Source organism: Falco rusticolus, chromosome 2, assembly GCF_015220075.1.
Source record: "Falco rusticolus isolate bFalRus1 chromosome 2, bFalRus1.pri, whole genome shotgun sequence".
Lineage (NCBI taxonomy): Eukaryota > Metazoa > Chordata > Aves > Falconiformes > Falconidae > Falco > Falco rusticolus.
This window is the reverse complement of record NC_051188.1, coordinates 113,291,459-113,312,386: the sequence shown is the minus strand read 5'-3', so window position 1 is coordinate 113,312,386 and position 20,928 is coordinate 113,291,459. Positions and strand designations below refer to the sequence as shown.

The 20,928-nt window shown below is 47.7% G+C and overlaps 1 protein-coding gene across 3 annotated transcripts; it reads right to left on the bottom strand.

The window, feature by feature from the left end:
* Positions 1-1,480: 1,480 nt before the first annotated feature.
* Positions 1,481-20,467, bottom strand: GJA5 (gap junction protein alpha 5). 3 transcript variants are annotated; one of them, XM_037378000.1, is made up of 2 exons: positions 20,161-20,467; positions 1,481-4,395 (listed from the first exon to the last, which is right to left on the bottom strand). In XM_037378000.1, the coding sequence occupies exon 2, from the start codon at positions 4,340-4,342 to the stop codon at positions 3,233-3,235; it is 1,110 nt and encodes a 369-aa protein (XP_037233897.1). In that variant the 5' UTR covers positions 4,343-4,395; positions 20,161-20,467; the 3' UTR covers positions 1,481-3,232. The 3 variants fall into 3 exon arrangements, with proteins under 3 accessions (XP_037233897.1, XP_037233896.1, XP_037233898.1); XM_037377999.1 differs by having other exon boundaries at positions 20,167-20,467; XM_037378001.1 differs by lacking the exon at positions 20,161-20,467 and adding an exon at positions 14,908-15,488.
* Between the last annotated feature and the right edge of the window lie 461 nt (positions 20,468-20,928).

Here is a 20,928-nt window from a genome sequence, read left to right as displayed (position 1 = left end):
CAAACATCCATCCGTCAAATATTCCCCATTTGTTATACAGAACCAGGGAGGCATTAAGAAACGAGTGGCAGAGGGAAATTATCTGCTTTGATATGTGTATCCTCTGGGCTGGGGGACAGAGAGCTGGGTTGTACTCCGGTGGTCTCAGAGATCACCCAAACACCACCTGTGAACACGCTTGGACTACAGAGGACTGAAATGGCATAGGGGAGCTCCTTACCCTTGTTTTTCATCTATACCTTGCTCTGCAGCAGAGTATAGATGCAGCGTGCAGCTGTGCAACTGTAGCTCAGAGTTTTTAAAGTTTGGTCCTATTGCTTGTTCTTAACTAAGAACAGTTTATTAAACAAGGCCTGGGGTAGTGCTTGAGTGGCCCTATGAAACAGTAATGTCACTCAGTAACCAAGTTTTCTGAGGGGAGTGATCCTGACTTAGTCATTGCGCAACTGTCCCAGCAAGGTGCCACCCTAAGGGGCAGGCGTGATCATGGCTGTGCACATACCAGTTAAAAACCTCAGGCCTGCAGGGCTAATCCTGCCTCCTTGCTGCTTTGTGTACCTGTGGGTGCTCAGGGGGCATCCTCCTTTCTGGGCTGAAAGCCCCCAGACCAAGGGTCCTTTAATCTGAAAGGGTCCCTGCAGTTTCTAACACAGTTGAAAGTCCTAGTCCCAGTGTCTTCATCAAATTCTGGTTTCATTCTTTATGCTTCCCCACCCCCCCCCAGGCTCCTTGCTGGGATCCAGTACTTTACTGGTCTCTACCTTCCCAGCCTGCAGAGTCCCATGAGATGGGAGATTGTGTGGAGAAAGGAAAGAAGGGCACTTCCTTTGGGTGGACAGAAGGATCCAAGGTCAGAAGGAGGGAGCCTGTGAAAGTTGGAAAGTGGGAGCAGAGATGAAGTTCAGAGGCGAGGCATCGGCTGGGGAAAGAAAGGGTTTTTCTTTGGGCTGGGCAACTACATCTTAAAGTGAGCTGAGTACCCACAGGAACCCTTTGCAGAGACGGTCAGCTGTGGATTCTCAATGTCTTTCAAGACCTTGCCTCTTAAAGAGCCTTTCAGGACCCTGCTACTCCATGGACAGGCAATCAGATGCTCAGGGGCAGCTTTTGCTGTCCTTTCCCCGCTGAGCTGGCCTCATGCAGGTGGCCCGTCTGGGTGCAGAGGTGTGTTAGGGGATGCAAGGAGGGAGCTTTTCCATTGCAAGAGGGGGGAGGCTCTGCTTTTTGGCCAGTTCTTCCCAGTCTTCCTTGGTAATGCAGAGGCAGGCAGGGGAGCTGGAGGGGGTTTCTGTTAGCCAGTCAATCAATCATTTCCTGATGTTTATTATTTATCCCCCTGGCCGAGCCCTCCCCTCGTCCCTGCCACTCTGGGCAACGGGAATTTTTGTGATCTCTGAGCAGCAGAGGCTGGCGGGCAGCCTGGTCGATGCTAGCAGCTCATTCTCAGCCACGTGAGAGGAGAAACATCAACAAGGAGAGATGGAGTTAGAACTTTATTAGGAGAAACCTAGACACAATTGACTAAAATCTCTTGTTAAGGAGAGCACGCAGGTCTTTTCAGGATTAAAAAATACACATGTATAAAACAACTTGCAAACAAAAAAATGTTTCCCCCCCCCCCCGTGTGTGTGTGAATATGTATGTATATGTACAGGGAACTGTACCAAAGCTAACCGTGTGTCAGGAGCGAGGATTCGCAATCCCTTTCGGTGGCCCTAAGAGAGGATGGCTCGGTCCCCTCGTAAGCTGGTCCCCAGCCATTCCCTCCCACAGCCCAGTGCTGGGAAGCTGTGGTCTGTGTCTGAAAGGGCAGCACAGGGTAAATGGCAGGGAGCAGCTTAGCTGTTTAGCAAAGCTTTTTAAAAAAGGGATGTTGGCTCTGCACCGAGAAAATGTATCAAGGGCGGGAGCTGCCTACGGACCTCACCCACCGGGCTCGCTGTGCGGTGCTGGGCACTGGTGGCTGCTCTGAAAAGGCTACAGCAGTAAAAAGAATTGGTCCATGGGTGATTTCTTACGCCGTACGCGCTAGGGATGGAAAGCAGAGATGAAGATGACCTGATGGCAGAACAAAGACTTGCTGTGAGGACAAATACTTGGGCTTGTGCTGGCTGGCAGGCTTGAGAGGGCAGCCAAGAGCTGAGTGATGTGCAGGACCTGGGGAGGACTCCTGCTCCCTGCAAAAGCTGCTGAAGTGTTTTGTTATGTTAGTGAGGAGAAGACACAGGCCGTACCTCTTCTGCAGATAAACAAAGGATGTTCTTCTCTCAAGCTGGCAGCTGGCAGCACCCTTGCAGCAGCGTTCAGGCTACTTGAAAGATGAGTTTTAAAGGGGGGAAGCCCATTTGGTTTCAACATGGTAATTCCTCTTTTTTTACTGGTAAGATATCTGTTCTCACAGGAGAGTCTATTTCTGTTAATGGATGTCTTGCTTAGAATGGATGACACAAGTATCTTGGGAAAATTCCCTGATTTCCATCAACTGGTCATCTAAGCAATATCCCTGTGGCCAGTCTGCTGTGCTGACTTAGGAATGAGGAAGGGATTCCAACTTTAGACATGAAGCAGCTGTGCGTGAGGGACCACAGACATCCTCATTCATGGGGAAGTTATATACACAGTGTCAAAAAATTCAAGTAGGATTTATTGTATAGGTAAACGTATAAAATATCTGGGCTCAGGTAGAGAAAAGGGTGGGAGTGGGGGTGGTTAGAAAGAGAGAAAACAAAGCAGATGAGAGTGTCTTCCAGAAAGCCTGATGGTGTGTTTCTGTCCCTGCAGGTGGGAGAAGCTTCAGCTCAGTATAATTGCCAAGCTGATCTAGCAAATGTTGACTGGATGCCAAAGAAGATGCAAAGGGCTTGAGGTCCAGTCAGTCTGGTGGATACAGTGTCGAAGTGGGTATCACTGGGCAGCCTCAGGAGTCTGGCGACCTGTGCTCTACCAGGCTAAGGACGGTGAGTCTCCAATCCCTGTGGGTCTCGTGATGAAAATATGGCCAAGAGGTTCACATCTTGAGATCGGCGCCTCTCTTCAGTGCCTGTCTCCCAGTGTCTGCCCCTGCCTTAAGCTGTGAGAGATGCTGTCTACAATATAACAATGATGTTCACTGAAAGGGAGCACAGGGGTGTTAAAACAGAGAGAGATTAGTGGTAAGAGTCTGGAGTCCACTTTGCAGAAGTTTTTCTAAGTGCTGAGACTGCTCCTTCTTCTCATCCCTCCTGGAGACAGGTCACACAGACAAATCATCTGACCTCGCCTTGCTGCTGGCACGGCTGGTCTTGCTGAACCGGCGTTTCTCATTGAAGTAGTTCTCGGGGAAGGCGGGCGCCACACATTCGTTGGCCACCTCTGGACTCTCCACGTAGCTGGACTTAATGAAGGGCCCTTCACCAGCAGCATCCTCCTGGCCATGGACCTTCTCGGTGGCAAAGTTGGCGGTGTTCTGCTGGGAGGCCATCTTGTTGCTGAAGGGACTGATGAACTTCCCATTGGGACTTGACAAGCACTGGTTAAAATCTGGTGGAGGAGTGTACATCTGGGCCCTTTCTACTTGCGGGGCAGACTCCAGTCTCCCGGGGGCTGTGCTGGGGCTGGGTTTGTAAGACCGGGAGCACCTCTCTTTGGCTTTCTTCCAGCCCAAGTGGTAGAGCTCAGCCAGGCTGAGGAAAAGGGAGAGCACCGCCACAGCCAGCATGAAGACGATGAACACGTTCTTCTCGGTGGGACGGGAAACGTAGCAGTTGACGGGGTGGGGGCAAGGTGCCCGCTGGCAGATATACAGGGTCTCCAGGAAGATCCCGTACAAGACATACTGTCCCACAATGAAGGCCACTTCCATGGCCGTGCGAATCAAGATGCTGTAGACGTAGGTGTTCAGCAGGCTGCCCCTGAGTATAATTTTGCCTCCTGATTCATCCCAGCAAGACAGCTCAGCCTTCTCTGCCGCAGCGCACTTCTGCTGGTAGTAGGTGTCACCGTTGCTTTTCATCTCTCGAGCCTCTATTTCTGCCTCCTTCATCTTCCTCTTCTCCTCCATGCGCACCGTGTGCATCGCGTGGCCCATGTACACCAGAGATGGGGTGGAGACAAAGATGATCTGGAGGACCCAAAACCGGACATGGGAGATGGGGAAAGCCTTGTCGTAGCAGACGTTCTCGCAGCCGGGCTGCTGGGTGTCACACATGAAGTCAGACTGCTCGTCTCCCCAGGAGGACTCAGCTGCTGTGCCCAGCACCAGCATCCGGAAGATAAAGAGCACGGTCAGCCAGACTTTCCCCACCACTGTGGAGTGTTTGTGGACCTCCTCGAGGAACTCTCCCAGGAAACTCCAGTCCCCCATTTCAGCTCACCAGGAGTGGTGAGAGGTCTTGACGGGAGAATTAGACACAGCTTCTGTGGGAGAAAATAGAAGAGAGTGGTTCTAAGGAGGGTTAGGAAATGGGCAACTAGGAAAGGATGGAGTGAAATGATTTGTTTTGTGTCAAAGGATTTTTTTTTTTTCACCTGAAATAAATGAGGTCTGGTTTGATGAAAATTTTGTTTCACATCAACTGAATACTGTGTTGCTTTTTTTTTTTGTTTTATTCGGCTCCTGAAATGAAAAGTCACCTTTTTGGCATGACCCAACTACAATCCATTAAATGGGCTGCTAAAGCTGTGAGGATGGGCCAGATTTATTCTTGGTTCAGAAAGCTCTTTCACTGCTGTTTGTACATTACATCCTCTGTGCACTGTGCAGTTAAAGCGGCATTCGTCTGTCTGCAAACTGCACTCTGAGGAATCCTTAGTGGGCTGATCCCCTGGGAGGTAAGACTGGAGTCTACAGCTTGGTCTGAGTAGTGCCTTGGCACTTTCATGTTGCCTTTGTGCAATACCTGCACCGACAGCTGGAATGTGAAGTGCTCGCAGCTCTGGGCTCGATGCCACCACTGAAAGAAATGCAGAGGAAACCTTTCTGTTGCCCACCTGCCCCTTGGCCATAGGTTTTGCTCTGGTTTTGCAGTGTCGCCAGTTGCAAGCGCTTCATTTACAAGCTGCAAATGTTCTGGGGAGTGTGAAGACTTTGATGAGCTGTGCCAGCCCTGCAAACCTAATCTGCTGCCACCCTGTCACGCCTCTCTGAGAGGGGACTGCTGCAAACTCTGTATGGTGGATCTTGCTCTTGCTTAAGAGCAGACAAAATTCATAGTTGAAATGAGACAAAGAAAAGTCTCCTCTGGAATGCCGCCCGAGGACCAGCAGCTCCTGGGAAGCGCTGTTTGGTAGGTGGTTTGATGAGAGGAAAGGTTTGGTGGGCTGCTAGTAAGGTTGCAAAGTGAAGATGTAGAAGGGCCTGCTTCAATTTTGTTTCTGACTCTGACAGACTTTTTCTGGCCAAGTCACTTAACCTCGTGGATAAACAGAGAACGATGGGTTTAATCCATCTTTTGTGGGCCTCTACGGGAGTGCTTGAGCAATCATTTGATCCAGTTATACTCACCATACTCACCTTCCCAGCGGAGCCCTCCCCTGTGCATGAGTTAAGGGCCAGGTGCTATGAAGTGTGCAGTGTTACCTCAGAGAGAATATTCTCCCACAGTCACTCTCTTTGAAAATATGCTTTTGATAAATACATGAAAAACCTAATAATTATCATAATGAAATATGAAAAGCACTAGACAAAGTGAATCCCAAAGCCATAGGGACCAAATTGTTAACTCTTCTTTATTGTCCCTTGGCCTGTCTTTAAGAGCCAATTAGTTTTACTGTGCAAAGAATGTCTGTGGAGAGTAGACACTGTTAAAAGCTGAAAATTTACTGCAGCAATATTGTGCAGTTTTCCTGTGAGCAAGAGCTGGAGAACAGAGAGAGAACACTTGCTGGGGTAACGGCATCCCTTCCTCTGGTTACGTGAGTGATATAATCCAGCGTAGCAGCGCACACGATGACTTATGCCATCGCTTGTCTGTATGCGGCGTCCATCTGCAAGGATGGATGGGGCAAAGATCAGAAGTTGAATCCCTAAACTCCCGGTGCTGCTGAGGACTGCCTTGTGGCAAGGTGAGGACTGTGCAGGTCAGGAGGCAGGGAGGTGGCCACTTGCTGCCCCACCGCCTCCCAGAAGCCGGGTGAGGAGGGAGAAAGGGCGCGCTGGGAAGGAAAGGATGGGCTTTGGCTCTTGTCTGCTGTGGCAGGCATGCTGCACTCGGGCTGACGTGGGTCCTGGCGGCTGCCTGGTGAATGCAGCAGCTTTCATCTGCTGCCAGCCCAGAACTGGAGGAGCAGTAATGCAGAAAATCAGCAAGTCTTTCTGACTCCTCTTGTCTGCGCTGATAAAAACTGCCAAATGTGTGGGTCTGTCTTACTTTCTGAAACAGCTTTAGCACAGTTACCGCATTCTGGAGAATTTAGCGTGTGGCTTCACTCTGTGAGTACTAGGGCATTAAATACAGGCAGATAAATCAGGGATGAGAAATATTTACATACTGTTGCACTGAAGTCAGGGGTTTTAATTTTTTTTTTTTTTTTTTCCCCAGAGTGCAGACAAGGCAACCAGCTACCTACAGTTCAATGTGCAGGCAGTTTGAAATTTTACCATGGCTTGTTTTCCCTAGGGAAGGCTGCTAAACCTAGACACTTGTAAATTGTAAAAATCAATGTGTACAGAACACAAAGTAAAGCAAATGTAAGCACAAGAGGAATTCAGAAATAAAAATGTTAATGGATGCGAGAATAACAGTAATTCACCTGGCTCACGCATGAAGAAAATTTTCCAAGAGGATGTAAATCAGAAGGATCCAAGGCTGGCAGCCGTGAGGATTAGGCTGGATAATAGGGCCATTTCCTCTGCCTTTCCCTGCCGGCTGCTCCCCTGCACAAGGCTGCTTAAAGGAGGGGCTGCCCAAAGATGCCTGCCGAGCATCCTGCTGCAGCCTCACAGAGAGGTGAGACACTGCTGCCAGGGGGTAGGTGGCCACAGGAGAATGGGCTTTGAAAACCAAGAGAAGGCGTTTCCCTCCTAGAGCAGTATTTTTGGCTTAGATGTTTTTTAGTTATTAGTGAGCTATTCTGGCAATGCCACACCGAGGGCCTTCTAGAGCAGCAGAAGAGAGCAATCTAGCACTCTGCTGCCAGTAAGCAGAGAGGGATTGTTGTCACCTCCTGACAGCTTTTCCTGGCTACGCAGGACTGCCTCTGAGCTAGCCTTTCTTAACTCTTCTTGGGAATTTTCCATATAGTTCCCTTTCCTCATTCCCAGACTACTGTTGTCCTTGCCTACTTTGACCTCTCAGAATGCCAGCGTCTGTGGCCTTTTGTGTTCCTCGTTTGGGCTCGGTCAGACAAATCTTGTCTTGCTCTGACGTGACTCAGCAAAAAACACCTCTGGGTACCTTTGCGGGGTCTCAGCACCTGATAGAAGACTGTCGTGAGAGCAGAGTCATGCATATCCATGCAGAGCCGTGGGCCGTGCCGCTGCCCGGCTGTCCTTTTGGCTGGCAGCTTTCTGCTGGATCAACAGGGGAGCTGTGCGCCGTCATGGGATCTTGGCACCCGCAAACGTGCGTATGACAAAGAGCAGCGTCGCCTGGCACAAACCCAGTGACGTGCCCGTCCTGGTTTAATCATCACCTGGAACGCTACTAAAGCTGGGCAAAACAAAAAAAAAAGTCCGCTTAGCTCCGGGCTGCCTTGTGACTGTCAAATTCCATGACAAAAATACCCCAGCGGGGATAGCACCTGCTAGTATGCCAGGCTGGCTTGCCAGCCGTGGGCTGCTCTCCTCCATTCCTGTTTTCCACTGCCTTTTTCTGCGGGAGGGGAAGCATCCATTGCTCTCAGAGCAGTTTTGCCCATCCTCTTGGTGATGCCGCATGCTCTGAAGGACAGGCAAGCATTTCACATCGCTGCTGCTTGTTCCAGCCAGCATGCTCGTTCTGGTGGGACTAGCCAGAGCTCTGCCAAACAGCTAGGAAATTCACACCAGAGAGCCAGGAGGGCTGTTCGTGTGCAATCATCTTCTTTATATGAGTTTATTTCCCCATGGGTTTTAGGAAGAAAGTTTCCCCCTCTTTTGAAGACAGGCGAGGCTATCAGCAGTGATATAAATAGCTGAGCTTGACACTTCACGCTAACTTTTCCCACAAGGAAGGTGACAGGAGGTCGCCAGCTCTGCAGGATGTTTCTAAAATAAAGTGGAGAGCCTGATTATAATGCTGTTTCTGATCTCCCTCGCTGGGCTCACCTCTTCCCCTTGGCAGGTCCCGGGGGTGCGCGGAGAGGCTCTACGAGGAAGGCTCCTTTGTGTGGGGCAAGCACAGCTTGCAGAGAGGGGGAAAGTAACGAAGTCAAAGCCATTGTATTTTTGCCCAGTCTGTGTCTGTGACTTGTTCAATTGGATACAAAGGTATCTGATAGTGAACCAGATGTCCCAACGAACTGGAAGGCTGGGGCCCAAGATGTCGTGAAGAGGCTCACACAGCAGCCGTGGGGCTGTGTGTGGAGGCCATGCAACAAGTCCATCCCCTCTGGGCTACCAAGTGGGGTGGTAGCCATCTCCTTTAGCTACTGGGCACACGAGAAGTGACAGCCCTGTGCAGTGGAGCATCCAGGTCACCTATGGCATGGTCACTGCCTGGGAATTGCTTGTGGCCTTCCTTCCTCCAGCTGTGTCACCTCATACCAGGTCCAGGCTAGTGTGTGGGTTAATTAAAATAAATTAAAATTAAACACCTAGCTGCCATGGGTGGTATGCAGACACCGATCTTTTCCCCTGTGTTGACAAATGTCAGGCTGCAGCCTGACTGGTCCCTGCACTGCAGAACTGGCCCCTCACACCTGTCGATGCTTAGGAAGGACACTTTCAGTTCTGTGCTGGAGATTAATTAGTTAACGTTGCTTTGCTATACAGCTGCACCTTCACTTAAGGATCTCCAGCCCCTCCGTTAGCAGTAATCCAGCCTCGCAGCATCCCACCCAGTGCAGATGCTGTCATCTTTGTCCTGCAGATGGTGATCGATGGGGTACAAAAAGGGCAAGTTTGAGGTCACTGTGTTAGTGGCAGTCTGGGGACAGAGCTCAGGGGTTGTGACTTGCAAACCTGTGTCTTTTTTTCTGTGCAGCACTGCCTCTTAGACTTGGTGATAGCGACACAACACTGCTTCTACAGCACAAGGAACATCTGCTTCTACAGACCACAGCCCTTCTCTCCTGTGCCCCAGGACAATACTGTCTTGGTGACCTGAAAGAAACCTCTCTTGTACTACTCTTCTATAGCAGGTACACACAGAAGAACCAGAGGTTCTTTATTATTATTATTATTATTATTATTATTATTATTATTATTATTATTATTATTATTATTATTATTATTATTATTATTTTGTGCTTTTCTAAGAGATTAACTTGTCATTACATGGCAGGGTGCGCAGCCATGGTGAGTGCCCAAAAGGAAGAAGCAGCCTTTTTGATGTACTTACACGGTGTTCCTTTGTGGCCAGGACCTGGTCAGGATGCATTTTGGGGACACATGACTTAAAATATTAGAAGATGAATAAGGTTAGAAATGCACTGCCCAGCGTGGGTACAATGCTGTGAGTGCTGGAGGCTTTTCATAGCGTTGTGACATAGATTGATGCCAAAGCCCACCTCAGCAGGTATCTTTTTGTTCACTGTTTACTGATATTGGCTTCTTCATATGTGTATACAACAAACAAGCAGTGACCTATTAGGCATTTTTGTGCAAGCACCATCCCTCTGGCTTTGTATATGCATGCATGTGCTTATGATAAATTTCTTCCTGAAATAGGCCAGTTGTTTACCCAAATTTGTAACTCTTGATTTGTGTATGGATCTGGACTAAATAGGTTTGTACATCTTTATGCTTCAAAAAACCCCCAACAAATCTGATATGTTTGCCTAGGTTCCTTTCTAGTTCCTTGGGTTCAAAGTCCTGTGCTGGACCAGTATCAGGAGCAGTGACTTTGACTCCAGTGCTCCAATCTCATGGGAGAGGCAGAGCTCTGTGTTAACAGTTCCTGTCCTAGAAGACAGACATCTGATGTTTCTCATCCCTCTGCTTCTCCTGAGTTCATTGCAATTTCTGGAAGGGTCGTACTGGTATCCAGACCACTGGCCCTGCTTGCAGTTGCAGACAGCTTGTTATTCCTTGATGAGGTGTGCTTTCCCCCTCCTCTCCAAATGTGGAAAATCTCCGAGTTCACAAAAAAGAGAGTGGGTGAGAAGATAAGGGAGTTGAATGACCCGTCACCTCCTGAACACACACACAGTCCTGACATGCATGAAGACAAAGACTGAGGGAAATCACTCAACACCTCCAAGTGTGTACATCAGGGATGTGTTACACACACAGATGGCATTATTATGTGAAATATTTTAATCTGAAGTGGTGGTGGAAGCGGCAGTCTCCCAGTTAACTGCATTTTTATTATTTGTCTGTCCAGGACATCTACTGCTATTTTCCTCCTCTCCCCTTGGCTAGGCTCAAAATATGCTTTCATGTGTCCAAATATTAGGGCAAAGCTCTGCCTGATGTGGATACTGGAGACCAAGGAGAGAAGACCTTGGACTCAGATGAGTCAAGCTGAGGAATGAATTAGTCCCACTGTGTTTGACAAGGATGCATCAAATAATTACATGACAGTGGTACCCGGGCTTGCACTTAGCATGCAGGGAGCCCCTCTAATTCTCTTGGGACTCTCTCTCTTTGCCTTAGAGAAATGTGGGTCCCCAGAGAGCCCAACAGATTTGATGAAACTGGACTTGGGATAAGCTAAGTGAAGCCTTACATGTGCTTTTTGCTAGAAAAAACCACCAATTCTCTCCCTGATGTAAATGCTGCAAAGAGGCTAATGGATATTACTCTTCTTACTCCTTACCTAACAGGTTGAAGAGCAACCAGGTCAGGATTCGGTACAGAGCGTGGTGCTCTTTCCAGTTTCTTTATCTTTGCAGGGAGACGCTAACTGGTATGAATTTGCAGACAATGCAGAATTGGCCAGCGCTGTATACAGGGGAGGGGACGAACAGGGCAGGGAGAGCTCTGGGAAAGAGAAACACGCTGAGAAATTTGGGGGCTGCTGTAGTAAAGCTGTTCCTGAGCTCTGCTGAGAGAAGCTGATTTTAAGCGCTGCTGAGTCAGCAGGGGAGGCTGGTATAAGAAGGGTGCCGGGGATGGCAGGCGTCACACTGGGTCCAATATAGCAGCAAAAACCTGCCCATGTGATTTTAGGCTGCTTCATAGACTGCACGAGGTGCAACTTGTTATAGTGTTGAAATGAAACAGACTGGAGAGGTAATGGGAGAAGGAGAGGTCTCTCATTCAGACTTTTCCCATCCCTTCTTCCCTACTCTCCGCACAGTGTCTCCCTGCCTATCACTTCCCAGTTGCTCTCCTACAGTCAAGCTCCCCCCTGCAGAGCCTTGCCTCAGGTTTTTGGCAGTTTTGACCATTTAACTCTTTACAGCACCCAGATTGCTAAGGCTTTCAGCTTTAGAAAGGGGAATTTTTCACTGACTATCTACTTCCCACTTAGTACTACCTTGTCAAATCTCATTTCTGCCTTCTTTCCAAAAATCCGTAAGATTCTTTTCACACTCCAGCCTCACTGCTGTATCCTTGCCTGAAGTATTTAATTTCTCATTCATAGTGAAGTCTGTCTATAGCTTGTGAGTGGGTTATTTTATATACTGAGTGTATGTACGTATATACATGCACCATCACCACCACCCCTTTATAAACATCTAATACTGAATTTGCAAAACCCAGCGGCAGGGAGTTAGGAAATGCTAGAGTTACTGTTTTCAGTAATCTTAATTCAATCTCTTTGTGCCTGTGCCTCATAGCTATGAGCCTTTAACCACATCCTCACATTGTCACCTCATTCTTTGCACAGGATGCCTGCCTTGTTCTGTGCCAGCCTGGCTGGGGCTTTCTTGAACAGCAGCTATTCAATGTTTTCTTTTCTCCTCATTGTTCAGTGGGTGGCCTGTGCCTCATTTACTGTACGTTATTCAAGTTCAGTTCTAAGGACAGAATTATTAGTTTCCTCATGGGTTTTCCTATGGCTTTCATCGCAACAGTATCTGATTGCTTCGCAATTATTAATTTACTTATTTTCATTACCACCCGGAGGTGGGGAGGTGGTATTAGATCAGCTTTACAGCTGAGGAACTAAGGCAGTGAGAAATTAAGATAAAAAATGTTCATTAATTTTTGAAACTGTTTGGCAATGTTGCTAATCTGGGGGTTTTTTTTCAGTGTACTTAGCACTATATAATGTATGTTCAAAGCAGAGCTCTGTGTGGTTAATGCTGGAGTGGGAGAGTTTATCACTTCCACCAGCTGGACCACATCTACAAGTCAGATATCCATAAGACGACACCACTGAGGGGGCATTTGTGAAGAAACACGGCTTAAGTGGCTTGCCCCATCATAACAGAGGAAATTGGAGTAAGAAGCAAGAATTAACCTCAGTCCTCTTGGAGAGCTTTATCTAATTTTAAACTGGAAACAGTTTTCCTCCCATCCCACTATTCCTTCCCTTCACCAGACATCTGAATCAGCCGAAGACCCTGGAGCTCTGCAGCAGTCACCCTCACCGCATTGCTTCCCTTCCAAAGCGACACAGACTGGCATCTGTCACCTTCTCTGCTTCTAGGGGAGAGGAGTTTCGTGTGGAAATTCTCAGCCATTCTCAAGGCATGTCCATAATGACAAAGATAATGAGGAAGGATGGAAATGTAAGTGTAACCCCCTCGGTTCTTACATTAAAAACCACTGACCCCTCTTTATAGACACACTAGAGAGACTTAGAAGCATGCGTCTCTGTGCTCATTGCTTACTGTGTGGCACAAATATTTCTTTGTTGCAGGAAAGAGCTGGCATTCTCGAGTTCATAGAGATCTCTCTGTTGCTTATCAATAGCTGTAAAATTGACACACACACCCCCACCCCCACCCTAAATTCTTAGCCCCCAAACTGAAGTTTCTCTGGTGCCTCCTGGGAGCTATTTCTAATTTTAAGCCTCTGTCCTCGTGCCTCATACAACAACACCCGAGGTGTGGAGCAGTCTCTGAAATGTGCTCCCTAATGACATGGTACAGTGCTGAATTACTCATTCCTTCTTGTCTGTTTTCAATGCTGCAAGATAAGTCACAAAACAAGGGCAAAAGTGCAGAATGTGTGAAATCTGCCTGAAGGTCAAAAAGAAAAGAGAGGGTAGAGTATGAAGTTCTGTATTTTCTGGCAAGGTTTGAATTTTTCATATGAAAGCTCGTAATACTAAAATGTTGCGATAATATATACTGTTGAGTGGAAAAAAACCAACAACCCCAAATAGTTATAGTAGCAGGAATACTTAACATAGTTCCCAAGCGACTGGAGCCTGATGAGTATTTTAAACCCTGAAGCCTCAGGAATTCTCCTAAACTACTGTTCTACTCCTAAGCAAAGGGGGAAAAGAGTTAGAAATCTGTGCTCTTCTCAGAGCAGAATTTGAAAAGACCAGCAAATGCAGATTTTTTTTGCTTCTGGTGCAAATACTGAATACTGTGAGGCTTCTGAATAACAGTTCAACCTGCTCCTAGCTGCACATGCATATACACACATATATTACATGCATTAAGTTCTTTAGTCTTAAAGAGAGGGTCAGATAGGCAGCAGTAGGGAAAAACTCTCACACACACTGCTTCACCGAGATAGTTTGACAGGTTTATTAGCATGAAGAAAGAATTCAACGATAAAGGCTCATTCAGCCTATGACTTTTTTAGCTAAGGTTTGTCCTTAAATAAATGCTAATTACACGATCCTCCAATTGTTTTTATGGTACTTCAGGGACAGAGGCACTGCCTCAGTTTACCTGAGCTGTTAAAATCAGAGTGCCACAAAGCTCATTAGACATGACAAATGGCAAGTAAAATGACCCTTCAGGAAATCAAAGGAGTCAGCACAGATCAGAGGTGGCAATTAGCAGGCAACCTTTACACTCATTGTGATTGCTTCTTTCCAGGTGGATGTATAGGGGTACCGCATTTTCAAGCCAAACTATTCTTTGAAATGCAGTGACAACGCTACCAGTATTCAATTATGGAAAATATAATTGAATGATTATTCCAAGTTCAAAAAGGGGAAAAAACTTAGGAAGGCAAATAAAAGTAAGCAGTAGCTGTTAGTGGGAGAGGGCATTTGTCCCTTCAGGTCTGTGTGCCTCTTTGCTGAGGCTGCCCTGGGCAGTGTCGGGATGGAGGAGAAAGGCATTCCCCCCGTGGCGCGTGCAGGACGGGTGACTGGGAGATACGAGCAAGGCACTTCTCTACATTTGAGTTGCATTCCCAGGCTCCGTGTCACAGACCGCTCGGGACCCAATATTCTCAAGGAAAAGAAACGGCGATATTTTGAAACCATCCTGTGCGCTTTGGAATATAGGCGGTTCAACGCAGACACTTGATCAAGTGTTTATACCCTGAGAGCCTCTCATAGGTAAGAGTTCCCTTCACCACCCTCCCCTGAGCAGCCTGACAGCATGCTGAGACGGGATCTGACAGAAACTTGCAATTTGCACATTATAACGTCTAAGGCTACTTGGGGCTCTTATGCTGCTTTCCCGTACACTGAAGTCTGTTGCTATCCCTTTGATCGCAGGGAGGCTTCCTCCCCATTTTGGTAGCTGTCTGGCAAAAAGAGTTTAATTTTGAAAATGTCCCAAACCCATCTTGTTGCTAGTGGGATTGTTTTGGAGAGAAATTGAAAGGAAAAAGTAAATTTCTTGGGTTATTTTTGGCCGTCCTTCTTTCCCTGCCTCACCACGTCCTTCTCTCCCCTCATGCTGTTTTCTCCTTGAGTGTAACAGCTTCATCTGCCATCGATGCTTCTGCAGTTCTGTTATTTCCCCCGCGTGGTTACTTACCGGCTTTCCAGTGTCTTGTCTTCTGCCTCCTTTCCTTGCTTTAGCACTTTTCCTTTCTGAGGTTGAGTTGGACTCCTTGTTCTTCTCAGTTGCTTGGGTTTATTCCTTTAATATGGTTCTCTCTCTCTCTTCCTCTCTCTTTCTCCACCCCCCTTTCTGTGTCACTTTCTGTCTTCCCCACTGGCTCTCTGCCTTTCCCCCTCTTCTTTCTTCACCTACTTTTCTCGTCTCTCCCACCCCCTCTAGCTTAATCTTGCTCTTTTCAAATCTAGTTTCCTCTTGTTTATCCTTTAAAGACCATGGACCTCATTCCTCCCTCTCCATTCTCAGGCTCTCCCTGTGCCACCCTCCCCATGCCGACAGGATGCACTTGCTGCCGGCTTCGCGCTGTCCCTTCCAGTCGCCGCTGCCGCTGTCCCTCACACCTCCTCCCCCAGATAACACGCCATGGTCTAAGCCTGCCTTAAACGAAAAGAGACAGCGGTGTCCCACAGCTACACCAGCCCAGCCCTGGGAAGCTTCTCCCACGCGAGACATCAACGAAGGACATTTTTCTGACTTATTTCGGCTTAACGTGGCAAAGCAGAGTCCGTGTGTAGAGGTCCTCCACCTCTGCAAATAGCATAACGCTTGCTCTGCTGGCTTGGCCCAGGGGCCCAGGGCAGCCGTGGCCTTCTCCTGTAGGGCACCAGATGCTTCCCTGGAGGGTCTGACGGGCACCCTTCCTGATAAAAAGAGAATAACCTGCCCTTCAGGAGAGGTGTTTTTTGACACATACGCATGCCCCGCCACCTCCCTGCGCACACACGGGCCGCTGTGTGAGCATTTGGGCCTTTCTAAAGAAACGCTTTTGGCACAGCCAGTGTCTGAAGGTTGGTGTTCCATGTGTGGGTCAAGTCGAGCCTCTGATTCCTGCCCATCAGACCCCGGAGGGGAGGGTGAGCCAGAGACGTCTCCTGGCTTTGATAAAGGCTGGTCTCAGACAACCAGTGTCAGGAGGGTGAGGTTTGCACAGAAGACTCCGCTGCCCTGTGAACAGGCTTGCTGTGCACAAGCTCCGGCGGGTGTCCCTCCAGCAATCCATCCTGGGCTAGATATCTCCCACCCAGAGCATAACTGCCCAGCGGTCCCTATGCGAGCAGATAGCGTAGCTCGTGAAGCAAAGGCAGTCCACAGAAAGACTACATAGTGCTGGCAACTCTTCTAAGCTAATCACCGTTCTCCTGCTAATTTAGATTCAGAGTTAACCTCTGAATCCCTTTTAGTCACAAGACAAAGCCAGCCTACGTGGGGACAGTGCTGTGCAGAGGCCGCCTCCGGAGGCATGTCCTGCGTGGACACCCTCCCTCTGAAGCTGAGGGCAGCTCCTTCTCAGGAGGGCTGCATGGTTAGCGTGGGACATGAACACCGTGAATTCCCATGGCAGCTCAGTAAACTGGTACGGGGAGACCCGTAGTCATCTGCTGCTTCATTCTGAACTTTACTGAAAGGCCTTCTGTGGCTTTCAAGAAAATGGGAATGTTTCTGGTGCTGTCCCTCCCTCTGCTGCCTGGCAGTTGCATACCTGTGATGGAATTTCATGGGAAGGAGAATACCACTGCGTTCTTTCACCTTTCTCGAGTAATTTCCATAAAGCATTATTATGTGAAGTCCTGTTGATTTTATGCTAGTGAAATTGTCAAGGACTTCACCAAAGAAGTGTCCAAAAAAAGGTGTTAACAATACAGATCTAGCTCACAGATGGCTTTGGGATAGGCTAGCTAAGGCTTGTCAAGCGTTCCTCATGAGCTGTGGAGAGGCAGGTCCTGTGAGCGAGCCGTCTGAGATGTAATCCCCTCCCTGCATGGCTGACACGTTGCTGTATGCTCAGGATGGTCAGGTCTGATTCTCCCTGCTCCCTCCTCTGTGTTTCCTACCCCGGTATCGTTCCTGAGTGGCACTTTTATTCTCCTACAGAGTTCATCTCTGGATCCAGCAGATCCAGCCTGGTTCTGTTGAATGAATGAGGCAGGGGAGAAGGTTTCTCTCCAATACGGGCATCATGCACGTGAGGTAACTGTTATGGGATCCTTTCTTTTGTTGTTTTTGGGAACTATTTGAATTCTGATGCACAGGAAGGAAAGGGGTGAAGGCAGACAGGGAGGCAAAAGACAGAAAGGTGAGTAGAGATGCTGTATGGATACCTCAGCCAGCCCCTCCGCGTGTTGTCCCTTCTCTACTGCACTCTCTTCAAGGAAACCCAGGGGTCATGGCAGCTTCTTCAGCTTCACAGTTAGAGAAATAGCTGCTTTGCCCACTGATAAGCTGGGAAGAAGGATTTTTCCTCCCCTCCCCAAGAGACTGCTATGCAAAACTTGTATGACTTGAGTGAGGAGAGCAAGTGGAAGAGAATGCTCCCCCAGACAGTGGGAATGAGGAGAACAGCTGACAGCTTGCCATGTGCAGCTTGCAGATCTCAGCACTTTACCATGCTGTGGAACAGATTTTGAAGGAAAGGAGAAATAAAGCCAGGAGGTTAGGGGAAAATAACACGACATGTACCATCTTTTGATCAGAGGTAAATAGCTTTCCTGGGGTAAGATTCCTGACCCCCTAGGTCAAAGAAACATAGCAGACCTGATCTACCTAGACTTCAGTAAGGCATATGATACGGTGTCCCAGAAGAAGCAAATTAGTAGAGAAGATTCAGCTGAAAAAAAAAAACAGGGAGTATTGGAGAAATCCTTAGGCAGCTAAGAGACTGACAAAACCGAGACACCAGTTCCCTAATAGGCTGAAGGGAAGTTATCTGTCAGGCTGCTCAAAGGTTGCTCTTGGGACCGATATTTTTTAATATTTGTGTTAATTACCCTTGGCACTGAAAGTAGAAATGTTAGTGAAATCTGCTGATGGAACAAAGCTGGGAGGTATCACCAGGGCAGAGGTGGATTCCAGCACTCGGAGAGTTGAAGGCTCTTTGTGACTGGAGCGATCCAGGTGAGGTTGAGCAGGGGAGTGCAAAGTCACACACTAGGAACTTGTTGCTCAGGGAGTAGCAGGAATCTCCTTTAGCAATTGGGAGTTCCTCGTTGGCAGGACTGAGACAGGGAATGTCCTGGGTGAAGGTCACCAAAGGAGGAGGAACCAGTGATGCTATGTCGGGGTGGAAGGCTAGTGAGCTTTCAGGACAGAGCAGTATTTCCAGTTGCAGCCAGTGAAATGAATGTCATCCAAGAGGATGTGAGACTCCACCAGAATAATGTGTGCAGTGCTGCTCACCCGCATTCAAGAAAGATATCCAGCCTGGAACAGGTGCAGAGAGAGGCAACAGGGGGATCCGAGGGACGGAAGGTGTCTCTCGGCTAAGGGTATGTTTACCTATCAGTCATAGAAGTGACTGCAGAGAGAGATTTGAGCCGATTTGAAAATCGATGCCATGCCCGTTTGAGCTTTTCTGCATTCATTATTTTGCACTGAACTTCATGCTAGTGCAGCTACCCAAGGTAATTAAAACACGGTGTGATGTGCCTGCAGGGTGAATACTATAAGCGAGCTTAGTTACTTAGTCTGGCAGAACAAAGGTTAAGAGATGAGAGGTTTGCTGCCTATAAATACTTTTAGAAATTGGGGTTTGGGAGAGCTACATAAGCTAAAGGACAATGTGGCACAAGAATAAATAGATATAAATTGGCCATGAATGAATTTAGGTTGGGAATCAGAAGGTTTCTAAGCAACAGAGCAGGGGAGGAGGTGCTGGAACAGCGTTCTAGTAGCACAAGTGAGGGCGGAAACCTAATGAGATTTAGGACAGAGCTTAGTAAGTTTAGAAAAGGCCATTTGTTTTGTATTTGCCTGTTATTCAAAGGGATTGAACTTGATAAGCCAAGAGGTCCCTTATTCATTCTGTTTCCTGTACTTGCCTTATTGCCTTATCGGAGCCGCTCCCTTTCACACAGAAGCCAGGTAAATCCTGAATAGAGTATGTGTGATGAGTTTTTTGGCATTGATCCCATAGATATTTAATGGAAGATTCATTCTGTGTCAGGGCTTTAAACAAACAAAAAGAGCAAGCCGACACAATGCGTGGAGAAGGTCTGCAAATATATTTGAGAGCTCACATATGAAAGACCTTCTTCACATAAAACATGTTCTCGGAGCATCTGGCTTTGCTGGAAGGCTGTTTGGAATGTGGGTAGATGCTCTCCTGAGATCTGAGAACTTCAGAGGCTGAAGGGAAAATGTCTTGTCCTTTCCTGCCATTACTGAGGACTTCGTGCTTGGGGAGGATATCAGATTTATTGCATTGGGAAATTTCAGAAAAAAACATCACCCAGCAGCGGTTGAGATAGAAACTTTTCATATGTATTTCATCTCTGATGCCTGGCCACAGCACTGCACATATTCTGATTCTTCATCTTGTCCCATGCTGGACAGGCACCTCTAGTACCTTCTCTAAAGCACTGATGGATGCTACCTGCCTGGTGAAACATTTTATCTAAAAAACCGCGGACATGATTGAAAGAGAAGGAGGGAGAAGGAAGTTCTCTGTTATACATTAGACCACTGGAGACAGCTTGAAGGCATCCTCCAGCAGGAGGCAAGTTCCCAAGGACGGGCTGGACCCAGGGGAACAGGAGCAGCATGTGACGATGGGCCCCTGAATGAGGGGGAGCAGTCGTATAGTAACAGTTCCTTATTTAGTAAAAAATCCCAAATTATTCGATTACAGAAGGATGCTTTCCCCTTCCCAGCCCAGAGTACCAAACCAGCACAGAGTGAGGAAAGAGGAAACAAGAAACAGCGAGGCATGAAACGTCACTATATGTTAGTCTCATTCACCAGTAAAGTTTTCAGCAAGAAAAACTGGAAGGTTTTTTCATCTCACTGAGGAGAAATGATCATCTGTCCCAAAGTGACTGCTCAGTTGTGAGCTTTATGTTACTGGAAATAAAGCACAGCACTCTCACAGCTACTGCTTCCAGTTCTCAACTCTGTGGCATCTCTGAGCAGAGAAGTGCTTTGCAAATGGTAATGTAATTACAGCTCCTATAAACACGCTCCTTGCTTTACAGGTGGAGGAACCAAACCATGGAGAGCATAAAGGGTTTGTCCAAAGGACCAGCAAGTCATTTTCAAGCACGGGGTCCTCATCTACCTAGCCACTAGACATTCATCTTGTCCTAACTTCCAGCTAGATGAATTGCTGCTTTACAAAGATAGACGTGTGTATACATATATATGTTTCCCAAAGTGAGAAGAACAGAAAGAACAGACCTTTACCTCTTTTTGCTGAGCCTGCACAGGTAGAGGGAAGAGCAGGTGAAGTTGACTGAAGGGTGAGCTTCAGCACAGCTCCTTGGTCTTGCTGGAGCCCACCTCTCCGTCAGGGTTCAGCTCCCAGAAGAGATCCGTCTCTGAGGGAGGACACTCTGGACAGGGTAAGCAAACCCCAGTCAGCTCCCAGGAGCTCAGCCTCCTGCTGTGGTCTGACACTGTCTCACTGGCTGGAGATTCCCTCAAGCCTGTAGGACTGATGCTGGGGGAGACTAGCTCCCGAGCTGTTCCTGACATGCACTGGCAGCTGTCTGCCTGCTATTCTTTTAAAGAGTCTTCATGGATCAGGATAAAAATGTGATCTTACGCAGGCGGCATTGTAAGCACAACTTGGCTCAAGTTCAGCTCTTCCTCTGGCTCCCAGCTACTCTATTTTTATTGAAGGAATTCGAGGCTATCAGAAAGGAAGTCAAATTGTTTTAGGAAAACAATAGAAAAGCAACTTGAAGTTTATTAGCTTCCTGCCCAGGGCCTGGGACCAACTTGTCAAACTTATTAGAGCGATGGCAGAGCTATTTATTTAAAAGGGCTAGCGACAAGGCTCACAGTTTCATTCCTGTTTAGGCCTTGGTGAAAACAAAGGAAAACCATAAAATAATATCTGAAGGCAGCAGATGGCTAACTGGTAAATGGTGCGAGTAAGGGTGGCCTGTGAGCCACACGTGGTGTTCACCATCACAGTGACTTTCGTGGGATGTTTTTATCAAA

Excerpts from the sequence above, each read along its gene's own strand:
- GJA5 (XM_037378000.1), bottom strand. The coding sequence starts at position 4,342 with ATGGGGGACTGGAGTTTCCTGGGAGAGTTCCTCGAGGAGGTCCACAAA.